The 12,842-nt window shown below is 36.3% G+C and overlaps 1 protein-coding gene across 5 annotated transcripts in view; it reads left to right on the forward strand.

The window, feature by feature from the left end:
- Positions 1-12,842, forward strand: part of TPK1 (thiamin pyrophosphokinase 1) — a 332,218-nt gene that overhangs the window by 6,314 nt on the left and 313,062 nt on the right. The window contains exon 2 of one of the 5 annotated variants that reach the window (XM_025434004.3): positions 8,086-8,288. The exons of the other annotated variants lie outside the window; for them this stretch is intronic. Within the exon in view, the coding sequence (XP_025289789.1) occupies positions 8,209-8,288 (80 nt within the window). The 5' untranslated portion in view covers positions 8,086-8,208. The remainder of the gene's footprint in view (positions 1-8,085; positions 8,289-12,842) is intronic. 5 annotated transcript variants of the gene reach the window in all.

A 12,842-nucleotide genomic window follows, 5' to 3' on the forward strand; every position in this document is an offset into this window, starting at 1 on the left:
CACCTAATTTGATCATCATAAATAAATTTTATGCTAGAAGGCCTTTTATCTATCACTTGGTATTTCTTTGCAAAACGATTATATACATTTAATTTTTAAAAAGATTCCTGTGACCATAATGCTCTTGGGAATTATTTCTTCTAAACTGAATTACCATGGTTGAGATTTATTCTGAATTTAATTACCATTTTAAGTACTGTTAGTACACACTTGATCAAGTCACTGTAATTGTATTAAAATTTTTTATTATAACTAACATTTACATAACACTGTGCTAGGTGTAGTTTTAATGCTTTAATAGGGCGAAGCCTATACAAAGTTTAGGAACTAGAAGACTAAGGTTTGAGTTTTAGTCCATTATAAATTATGTGACATTGGGCATGTCACTTAATTTCTTAGAGCCTTAGTTTCTTTATGAAAAATAAGAATATATCCAAACATTAAGTCCTTGGGCAAATTTAAGATAAAGTATAAAAAGCTGGTTTAAGGAGTAAAGTTCTATGCAAATGTACAATTCTTTCCAGTAGATGAACTTTATTATACTGATGATTACATTTTGGATTTTCTATGATCTTTTTTTTGAAAGTGAGAGAGCGGGGGTGAGTAGGGTCAGAGGAAGAGAGAGAATCTTAAGCAGGCTCCATCTCACAATGCTGAGATCATGATCTGACCCGAGATCAAGAGTCAGCCGCTTAACTGACTGAGCCATCCAGGCACCCCTCTACCTTCATTTTTTTTTTAATTCTTAAAGGGGATATAGCTACTTATTTTAGTGTTTTCAGTCCTATTAGGCAAGTTAGCAGAACTATTCTGTTTCCTGAATTCTGTATTTTTTCTCATGCTTCTTCAACTTTATAGGTTCATGAAATTATTAATAGTGGACATACTTTTTTGATGCCTCATGGTTAAATGGTAATAAATCCAGGAATATTCTGTTCAGTATAGGATTCATGCCATCTCTTATTTTTGGAATTTAATTTCCATTGAAAATGTCCGCTAACCTAACCTCACAAGAAGCATGATAAACTCTAAAGAGGAGTATTGGCGTTCTCTAATTTACCAGTTGCTAATTTGGGAATTTCTGGGAAACTGAATCCGGAGTTCTGACTTTTTTATAGTGATAAATGTATCCTGGCCACCTGTGTTCAGTAGTTCTCTGTATTTTGAAAGAAACCTTCAGATGTCCCAAACATAGCTCTGAATTATGAACTCCCATCCCTAATCTACTCAGGAAATCATAGTAAGAATAACCCAGGGGTAGACTTGAGTCTTCTGTATTTGCATTTTGTTTTAAGATTAAACATGCTTCAGTATATAGTAAGAACACATTTTTTTTGGTTATATCTACCAACTAGTTAGGCATTTTTTTTTTTTTTTTTGAAACTTGATTTGGTGTCCTCTCTGGGTCTGTACTGTACAGTACAGTGGCCACTAGCTGCATATGTCTATTGAGCACTTGATATATGGCTGGTGTGAGTGAGGAACTGAATTTGTAACTTAATTGTAAAAGCCAAAACTCTACTCGGTAATTGGAAAAAATTTAAATGTTTGGAACAATGTATTCATGTACTAAGGCTGCCATAACAAGGTACCATAGACTGGGTGGCCTGATTCTCAGGCTAGGTGTCCAAAATCAACGTGTTGGCAGCTTTGGTTTCTTCTGAAGCCTCTCTCCTGGGCTTGCAGATGCCTGCCTTCTCTTTGTATACTCGAGGATTGCCTGTTGGATTGTTTTACTTGTGTTCTAATCTCCTATTCTTACAAAGACCCCAATCCTATTGGATTGGGTCCACCCATAGGATTTTTTTTTTTTTTTTTTGCTTTAATTATCCTTTTAAAGGCCCTATATCCAAATATCCAAATAGAGTGACATTCTGAGGCACTGGTGTAGGACTTTAACAGGAATTCTGGGAGGGCATAACGCAGCCCCATACAATATGGCAATTTACTTTCAGCTGAAAGTGTTTTTGGTTGTCTTGGTCCATAATTCAGAATTGTCATGATTACTAAGGGAGGTTTTTAATGTCCCTCCAATAGAATGTAGATGGTATATGAATCAAAAAGACAGTTTTAGTCGTACTTAGTTGATGTTTTGTGCTTCTATATAAAGTTGATTAAAACGCTTTTTGTGTATCAGTTATGGGCCATACTGCAAGAGATGCTATAGAAAAATAATTGACAAACCTTACTGTGAAGAGTTCAGCCTGCAGCAGGCCATTCAATCCAATAGAAATGTAATTTCCTATGTAACTTAAACTTTTTTCCAGTGGCCTCATTAAAAAGATAAAACAAGTGAACTTAATTTTAATTATATATTTAACCTAATATCTAAAATGTTACTTCAATATATAATCAGAATAAGCAACTATTAACGCAGTAGTTGACTTTTTTCATTAAATATTTTTTATTCGTTTGAGAGAGTGAGCGCATGTGTGTGTGCATGCACCAGAGTGTGAGCAGGGGCAAGGGTCAGAGGGAGGGGGACTAGCGGACTCCCAGCTGAGCAGGGAGCCTGGGTCAGGGCTGGATCCCAGGACTCCGGGATCAGGATCATGACCTGAGCCCAAGGCAGACACCTGACTGAGCGTCTGAGGTGCCCCAGTAGTTGACATTTTTTGTACTAAATCTTCAAACACCAGTGTGTAGTTTACATCTGAATTCAGATGCTAAATTTTCTTTAGAAATATTTGATCTGTATTTAATGATAATTTGTGACAAATATATAGAAAACTTGTCATTTTTTTTAAGATATCATTTATTCATTTGACAGCACAAGCAGCGGGGAGCAGCAGGGAGAGGGAGAAGCAGAAAATTTGTCATATACTCTATTCATATCAGCAAGGAGCAACTAATAGACTCATAATTTTGGAATGAACTTCATACACAGGAAATATTCCTTTACTAAGGGGAAGCCTTTGGAAATGGATATTGGAGTTCGTACTGGGACTAAAATCCTGAGTTTTCTGATGACCTATTTTTCCTAAAAGTAGCATGGCATTTTGTTATTTAGATCAGAGCACTATGCCTGCTTTGAAATTTGGAAAACTTGCAGGCTTTTTTTTTTTTTTTTTTTAAACTTTATGGATGGTAAAGAAATCTCTGGCTAAAGCTGCTGCTTAAGGATTGTTATATTTTTGTTATCTGGGGCTAGTTATGATATCTAAGAGACAAAGTAGTGGATTTTCTAGTTTCAGGGGTTAATCATCTTACTTTACTTTCCTGCTACATCAGAAATCCATCCCAGGTAGTTGTCAAGTCTCTTAAATGTTCAATGGGAAATTTACTCCTTTGACTAGTTACACTTTCCTTGGGGTAGGACACATAATTGTTGGAATTCTTTTTATTCACTTATATTTATTTCTGACTTGCTGCTATAACTAACCTTCACTTTGTGTGTTTGCTGTAGTTAACTTTTTCCTGTGCTTTGATTGATTCTCATACCTGCTTTAGTTTTTGTCGTTCTTTTAATTAGTGTCACCATATTTGATGACAGAAATGTTTGGCTTATCCTCATTGTTAAGGGACAAATTGTTTCTTTTGCCTTAAGTAATATCTCATTAACTTTATAAGCCAGCTTTTCCACATCATCTAGAGAATCAATTTCCTGTGTTTTACTGGCATTAAGTCTCTAGCATCCCCACCTCATCTTTCCATATTAGCATTTTAATAGCTACATGCTTTTAGAAGCTAATGCCTCCAAAGTGTTTAAAAATAATCTTAATTCTTAAAAAAAATTTGTAACTTGGTATAATGTAGCTTTATCAGAAGTACTAGTTTTCTTTTAGATGGAACCATTGAAATTACCAAGTGATGTTATGAAGGCAGTTTTAATGTTCACAATGCTAAAATGTTATGGCTTGATCACACCAAAAAAAAAAAAAAAAAAAAATCTGTGGGTTTTGATACGTTAACACCAGATGTCTTTTGAGGTTTTCTAGGAAAATGAGGTGTGTTTGTGCATTAACATCCCATCAAATGAATTTTATTATCTTTTTTTTTCTTGATTAAATCCATCAGAAAGAGTTATTCTTTGTAGGTGGCAAACAGATGCTCAAACAAATGGATTTCATTCTGAGAGTATTCCTGTATCTTTATCACACCATTGTCTTTGAAGTTATTCATTTATCACAGTGGAAGAGTTTCTTTTGTTTTTATGACTTTTGGAGAATTTAAGCTTTTGATTTACTTTGAGGTCATGTGTAAGGTTGTGGCTTCTGGCCCAACTGCTGCTGCCTGTTGAAGCAACTTTGTTTTTCATTTTCAAAGTAGGAAAACTGCTGTTGCAATTTATTCCCAATATAGTAAAGATGTGAGTAGTGAATCCGATGTGTGTGTGGGTGCAATCTTAGAAATCCTAGTGTTTGCAGGACAGGTGTGTCTTCCTTAGTGTCCCTCTGAGATGGCCATCTGGCTTTTTTGCTTGAACACATTCAGGTAGCTCTATTTGAGGAAACATATACCATTGTTGGACAACTGATTGTTAAAAATGTATATTTAAAATAGGCTGAAGTAGACCTTTCATTCCCTTATTTTCCAGCTGAAACTGTGTGGAAGACTTTGACTTGATTTCTTCTTAGCTGCCTTCAAATATTGAAACACTTTAACCAGATTCTTCCTCTTTTTTCTCTTCTTCCAGGCTAAATACTATAGTCATTTGTGCAACAGTTACTTGAGTGCTGATATTAGGAGCTCGTCTAGGTACTGGAAGAGGTACCAGCAATTTTCTTGAGTTTCATACTTTTTAAATCCACTAGCCCACTATGGGTATCTATAGTCTACACCTGGAAAATTGGGTGTTCTTGTCAAGAATGCTTACTGGGAACTTTTTTTTTTTTTTTTTTTAAGATTTTATTTACTTATTCTTGAGAAATACAGAGAGAGAGAGTGGCAGGCTCCATACAGGGAGCCCGACGTGAGGCTCGGTCCCAGGACTCCAGGACCACGCCCTAGGCCGAAGGCAGGCACCTAGCTGCTGAGCCACTAAGGTGCTCCTTAAGAATTCTTTTTCTTTTTTTCTTTAAATTAATTTATTTTTGTGTATTTTTTTATTGGAGTTTGATTGGCCAACATAGAGTATAAAACCCAGTACTCATCCCATCCAGTGCCCCCTCAGTGCCTTAAGACTTCTTTAGAGTAGTTTTAGGTTTACAACAAATTGAGAGCAGGGTTGTATAGGTTTCCGTTGTGCCCCCTGCACATGCACAGCCTCCACCATTATCACTTCTTACCAATCACAGTGAGACATTTGTTAAAATTGATACTACATCATCACCCCAAGATCATAGTTTATCCTGGGGGTATACATCCTATAAATTTGGACAAATGTATAATAGATCCATCACGAGAGGATCATATGGAGTATTTTCACTGCCTTTAAAAATCCTTTGTGCTCTGCCTGTTTATCTAAGTTCTCCCACTCCCAACAACTACTTAGCTTTTTGTTTTCTTCAGAGTTGTGCCTTTTCCAGAATGTCATAACTCTGAATCATATAGTTTGTAGCTTTTTTCAGATGGACTTCTTTAATTGATCATGCATTTAATGTTTCTCCGTGTCTTTTCATCGTTTGAGAGTTCTTTCCTTTTTTAGCACTGAGTAATATTCCATTGTCTGGAGGTACTACGGTTTGTTTATATACTTGCCTACTGGAGTACTTCTTGGTTGCTTCTACGGTGTGGCATTTATGAAAAATGCTGTCCATATCTGCGTGCAGGTTTTTGAGTGGACACAAGTTTTTAACTCCTTTGGATGATGCTTAGGAGCACCATTGTTGGATCATATGGTAAGAGTATGTTTAGTTTTTGTAAGAAACCAGCCAGCTGTGTTCCAAAGTGGCTGGACCGTTTGGCATTCTCACCAGCAATGTGAGACTTCCTATTGTTCCATATCCTCACCAGCATTTGGTGGTGTCAGTGTTCTGAGATTTTGGCCATCATGACAGGCTTGTTATATTATCTGTGATAGTGTTGTTTTAATTTGCATTTTCCTGATGACATATGATGTAGAACATCTTTTCATATGCTTATTTGCCATCTGTATATCTTCCTAGGTGAGGTGTTCAGGTCATTAGCTCATTTTATAATTGCATTGTTTGTTTTCTTATTGTTGAGTTTTAAGTGTTTCTTGTATATTTGAAAAACAACCCTTTATCAGGTGTGTCTTCAGCAAATATTTTCTCCCAGTCTGTGACTTACCTTCTCATTCTCTTGACATTGTCTTTTGCAGAGCAGAAATTTTTAATGTTGCTGAAGACCAGTTTATCAATTATTATTCCTTGGGTTGTACCTTTGGTGTTATGTCTAAGAAGGCCTAACCTTACCTAAGAACATCTAGGTTTACTTCTATTTTACCTTGTGGGAATTTTATAATTTTGCATTTTACATCTGTTTTGAGTGGATTTTGGTGAAGAATGTAGGATCTGCATCTAAATTACTTTTTTTGCCTGCGGATGTCCAGTTGTTCCAACATTATTTTGTTGAAAGGACCATCTGCTCTATCGTCTTGCTTATGCTCCTGTGTCAAAAGATCGGTTGACTGTATTTGAGTCTATCTCTGGGCTTACTATTTTCCACTGATATATTTGTCTACTCTTTTGCCAAGACCACACTGGGAAAGCTTTAAGTTTCTTAGCATTAAGTGTGATGCTTACTGTAAGTACTTTGTAGATAGTCTTTATCAAGTTGAGAAAGTTCCCCTCTGTTTCTAGTTTACTGAGAGTTTTTATGATGAATGAGTGTTGGATTTTTTCAAAAATTTTTTATGCATGTAGTCTTATAATCCTACTATATTTCTTTTTTAGTCAGTTGATGTGATGGATTACATTGATTTTTGAATGTTTGCTCAGCCCTGCATATCTGAAATCTAACTTCATTGTCATGTATAATTCTTTTCATACTTTTCTTGAATTCATTTTGCTAATATTTTGTCAAGGATTTTTACATCTATCTTCATGAGAGGAGATTGATCTGTAGTTTTCTTAAGATGTTTTTGTCTGATTTTGGCATAAGGGCAGTGCTGACCTCAGAAAATGAGTTAGGAAGCATTCCCTCTGCTTTGATCCTTTGAAAGAGATTGTGTAGAATCTTTCTTATATGTTTGGCAGAATTTACCAGCAAACCTACCTGGGTCTTGTGCTTCCTATTTTGGAAGATGGTTAATTTTTGACTCAATTTCTTCTTCTTTTTTTTTTTTTTTTTTTTTTTTTTTTTTACTCAATTTCTTTAATAGATACAGGTCTATTCAGATTATCCATTTCTTCTCGTGTGGATTTTGGCAGATTGTTTTTTTTTCAAGGACTTGATTTATCTAGAGTATCATGTTTTTGAGCATAGTGTCATCCATCATATTCTCTTTATATCCTTTTAATTTTCATTGTATCTATAGTGATGACCCTCTTTTATTTCTGTGTTTCCCATTGCTTTAAATGGTAGTACCTGCAGGGTATTGAGAGTCTTGCACCAGGAAGGTTTTGAAAAATCATCAGAGGAGATGGATGCTTTAGGATTCCTAAAAACAGCAACAACAAAACAGGAAAATGGAGCTATACAGACCTTTCTTTGTATTTAGAAATTTCCTCTCCTTTTTTTTTTAAGATTTTACTTATTTATTTATGAGAGATATACACACACACACAGAGGTAGAGACACAAGCAGAGGGAGAAGCAGGCTCCCCATAGGAAGCCCAATGTGGGACTTGATCCTGGGACTCTGGGATCATGCCCTGAGCCAAAGGCAGATGCTCAACCACTGAGCCACCCAGGATCTCTAGAAATTTCCTTTCTAAGAACTTGCTATTCACGTTGAAGCCCGCAGACCAGCACCATTGGTTTTATTCAGGAGCTTATGAGAAGTGCACAGTCTCTGGTTGACTTTAGAGTGACTGACGGAATAAGAGCCTTATTTTAACAATATCCCTACATGAGTCTTATGCTCTTTAAAGTTTGAGAAGCATGGACTAAGAAACATCAGATTCTGTTTTAAAATATTTTTAAAAAAATCTCCATCACAATTAAGGATGATGTTTATCATTATCCAAAACTTCCTTTAAGCAAGTGACATATGTTTTTTGTTTGTTTGTTTGTTTTTTAGCTTTATCATTTTCCTTAGAAATGCATAGTGTGATAATGCAACCAGGACACACCAAGTGGCAAAGAATGACTCATCTGCCTGACGCTGTGGTGCCTTTCTGTGCCTGAGCAGTAGCTGAAGTGCATGTCTCCTTCGCTAGCAACCTGTGTGCTTTTCAAAATACCCGCATATGATCCTGATCTTCTATCAATAGAGTTGGGATGGTAACTTAAGGCTTTTCTCATAATAATTTTGTTTTGATGTCATTTAATACTCTTTTATCTCTCTTGAGGAAACCTACTCGTTTATGTATTTTTAGGCCATGTAACATTTTATTCAGTGAGCCAGCATTTGAGTGCCTACTATGCATGTGGCATTTTGCTAAATTCACACAATTGAGTTGTGTGGCACAAGTCTTCATGGAGGTTATAGCCTAATAGGGCAAAGGGATAAGCAAATCAGAAATTAGAGTGCAGCGTGACAAGAGAATCACAGAGGAAATCCTGGATATTAAATGAATTACATAGAAAGGATTTGGGGATTTAGGGCTTTTGGAAAATGTTTGAAACTGGGAAATCTACATAAGTTATTTTACATCTCTCAGTGGACATGTGGGTTGCTTCTCTATTTATTTATTTTTATTATTAATTTTAGAAAGCAGGGTGGGGAGAGGGAGAGGGATAGAATCTTAAGTAGGCTTCATGCCTAGCTTGAGTTCATGGACCTGAGTTGAAATCAAGAGTCAGTTGCTAAACAGATTGAGCCACCCAGGTGTGCGCCCCCCCCACCCATGGATATTTGAGTCGCTTCTATATCATGGCTATTATAAATAGTGCTGCTGTAAACATAGGCATGTATATGTGTTTTTTAAATTAGTGTTTTTGTTTTTAACATGGATATTGTACTTTGTCAGATGCTTTTTCTGCATCTGTTGAAATGATCATATGGTTTTTATCCCTTCTCTTGTTGATGGGGTTTATCATAATGATTGATTTGCACAACTTTAACATCCCAGGAATGAATCCTACTTGATCATGGTGAATTATTTTTTTAATGTATTGTTAGATTAAATTTGCTAATACTTTGGTGAGAATTTTTGCATCTATGTTTGTTAGAGATATTGGCCTATAGTTCTCTTCTTGGTGGTGTCTTTACCTGGGTTTGATATTGGGATAATGCTGGCTTCATAGAATGAGTTTGGAAATTTTCCTTCCTCTTCTGTTTTTGGGATAGTTTGAGAATAGGTATTAGCTCTTTTTTAGATGTTTGGTAGAATTCACTTGTGAAGCCTTCTGGTCTTGGACTTTTGTTTGTTGAGACTTTTTTGATTACTGATTCAATTTCATTGTTGATAATTGGTCTGTTCAGTTTTGTATTTCTTCCTAATCTAGTTTTGTAAGTTTATATGCTTCTAGGAATTTATCCATTTTTTCCTTCTATGCTGTCCAGTTTGTTGACAAACCCTCTTTCATAGTATTTTCTTATGATTTTTGTATTTTTGTGGTAGTGGTTGTTAGTTTTCCTCTATTTCTGATTTTGAATCTGCTTTCTCTTTCTCTCTCTTTGAGTCTAGCTAAAGGTTTATCAATTTTGTTGCACTTTTCAAGGAACCAGTTTCTGGTTTCATTGATCTGTTCTATTTATTAGAACATAAACATTTATTTATGTTCTAATATTTATTATTTCCTTCCTTTCACTGACATTGGGCTTTTCTTTTTGTAACTCCTTTCAGTGTAAGGTTAGGTTGTTTATTTTTCTTTTTGAGGTAGGCCTGTGTTGCTTTAATCCTCCCTCTTAGCTTTTGCTGCATCCCAAAGATTTTGGACCAATGTTTTTCATTTTCATTTGTCTCCATGTATTTTTTAATTTTCTCTTTGATTTTTTTTTTTTTTTTTTTGGTTGACACGTTCATTATTTAGTAACATGTTATTTAGCCTCCACGTGTTTGTGCTCTTTCCAGATTTTTTTCTTGTGGTTAATTCCTGGTTTGATAGCATTGTGGTTAGAAAAGATGTGTGGAATACTTCAGTCTTCTTGAATTTGTTGATATTTGTTTTGTGGCCTAACCTGTGATCTGTTCTGGAGAATGTTTTATGCACACTTAAAGAATGTGTATTTCCATGGTTGTTGGGTAGAATGTTCTGAATATATGTTAAGTCTTTCTGGTTTAATTTAGTGTCTTTCAGAGTTACTGTTTTCTTGTTGATTTTGTTTGGATATTCTATCTGTTGATGTCTATGAGGTGTTAAAGTCCCTTACTGTTATTTTATTACAATTTGTCCCTTTATATCTGTCAATAGTTGTTTTATGTATCTAGATGCTCCCATGTTAGATGCATACATACTTAAAATTGTTAAATCCTTTTTTTTTTTTTTAAAGATTTTATTTATTTATTCACGAGAGACACACAGAGACAGAGGCAGAGACATAGGCAGAGGGAGAAGCAGGCTCCATGCAGGGAGCCCAATGCGGAACTGGATCCCAGGACCCCGGGATCACGCTGTGAGCCAAAGGCAGAAGCTTAACCACTGAGCCACTCAGGCGTCCCTGTTAAATCCTTTTGTTGGATTTTTCCCTTTATCATTATATAGTGCTCTTCTTTGTCTCTTCATACAAAGACTCTTCATACAGTCTTTGTTTTATAGTCTATTTTGTCTGATATTGGTATTGCTACCCCAGCTTTCTTTTCACTTCCATTTGGATGGTAAGTGTTTTTCCCTACTTTCACTTTTAGTCTGCATATGTCTTTAGGTCTGAAGTGAGTCTCTTGTAGGCAGTTTATAAAAGGGTCTTGCTTTTTTGTCTATTCAGCCACCCTATGTCTTTTGATTGGAGCAGGTAGTCTATTTATATTCAAAGTAACTACTGATAGGATTGTACTTGTTGCTATTTTGTTACTTGTTTTCTGGTTGTTTTTGTGGTTATTCTCGTTTCTCTTCCACTCTTACTTTATGGTTTGATGGCTTTATATATATATCCCCTTCTCTTTATTTTTTCTTATCTGTTAGAGTTTTTGCATTGTGATCACCATTAGGCTCATATGTAAGATCTTATGCACATAGCAGTCTATATTAAGTTGAACCCATCTAAAAGCACAAAATTTTAACCCCCTCCCCCCCTTTTATGTATATGACACCACACTTTACATCTTGTTATTTTGTAAATCCCTTGACTAGTCTTTATGGATATAATTGACTTTAATGCTTTTGTGCTACTATAAGTATATAAGTTTTATAAGCAGATTAGTCTGCTACTTTTATTATATGTGTATTACTTTTGAAATTTTTCCCTTTCATAATTTTCTTACTCTTGACTATGGCCTTTTCCTTCTACTCAAAGAATTCTCTTTAACTTTTTTGTAGGGCTGATTTAGTGGTGATGGAATTAACTCCATTAACTCTTGTTTCTCTGGGAAACTTTATCTCTCCTTTTATTCTGAACAATGGTTTTGCTGGATAGAGTATTCTTGGTTGCATGTTTTTTTCCTTTCTGAATTGCAAATACATCATGCCACTCTCTTCTGGCCTGTGAAGTTTCTGCTGAAAAATCAACTGACAGCCTTTCCCTTATGTAATTGTTTCCTCCTGCTGCTTTTAAAATTCTTTGTCATTACTTTTTGCCTTTTGAATTATTATGTGTCTTGGTGTGGACGTTCTTGGGCTAATTTTGTTGGATGCTGTCTGTGCCTCTTGGATCTGGATTTGTATTTCCTTTTCCAGATTGAGAAAGTTTTCAGCTATTATTCCTTCAGATATGTTTTCTGCCCCCTGATCTCTCTCTTCCTTCTGGAATCCGTATAATGAGAATGTTACTATGCTTGATGATGTTGCTGAGTTCCCTTAACCTGTTACCATTTTTTATTACTCTTTTTTTTTTTCTTTTTGTGGTTTAGCTTAGTTGCTTTCCATTACTCTGTCTTCCAGCTTGCTGATCCATCCTGTGCTTTTTCTAATTCTAATCCACTGTTATTTCTCTGTAGTGTGTTTTTAATCAGTTATTGACTTCTTTATCTCTGATTCTTGTATTTTTGTGTTGAAGGTCACTCTGAGATCTTCCACTCTTAAGTTTAGGGAGTATTTTTATGATGATTACTTTGTATTCTTTATCAGGCCTATTATGTTCATTTCATTTATTTGTTTCTGTGTAGTAGGAATGTCTGTTCCATCTCTTGATCTTACAGTGGTGGTTTGATGAACAGATCCTGTGGTGCCCCGTAGCCCAGTGTCCCATGTTCACCAGAACTTGGTACTTTGGGAATGTTCCCTCTGTGTGTTACATGTACCCTGCTGTTGTGGCTGAGCCTCATTTGGCTGCAGTGACTCACTTTGCCTGCTGTGGACCAGATTTGGTTCCTGCTGTTAAGACCAGTCCAGGGCCATAGTGGGCTTATATAGTTGGTTGGTGTCAGCAGTCAGACCCGGTGCCTGCTTGTAGTCCATTTACTGGGGCTGCAGTGGCAATGAACTACAGGCTGCTCTCCCTAGGTTGCCTCCTGAGAGACTTTTGTTGGTGGGCAGGCTGGTATTCAGCCCAGATGCCTGGTGGGGCTGGAGCTGGAGACATACTGACTGGCAGTTAGAAGACTCAGCCGCCAAGACTGAGTTACTAGGGTATGTGGTTATCTTCCTCTCTCCTCTCCTCAGGACAAGAGTCACTTTGAAATGATGCTGCTTCTTGCTGGAGCTGCTTGCAGGTGAAACAGGGCAGGAACCCCTTGGGGAGGGAATCCTGCTGAGTGGGGCATGTTGGATGGAACATACCTGCAGGCAGACATGGGG

Source organism: Canis lupus, chromosome 16 (assembly GCF_003254725.2).
Source record: "Canis lupus dingo isolate Sandy chromosome 16, ASM325472v2, whole genome shotgun sequence".
Lineage (NCBI taxonomy): Eukaryota > Metazoa > Chordata > Mammalia > Carnivora > Canidae > Canis > Canis lupus.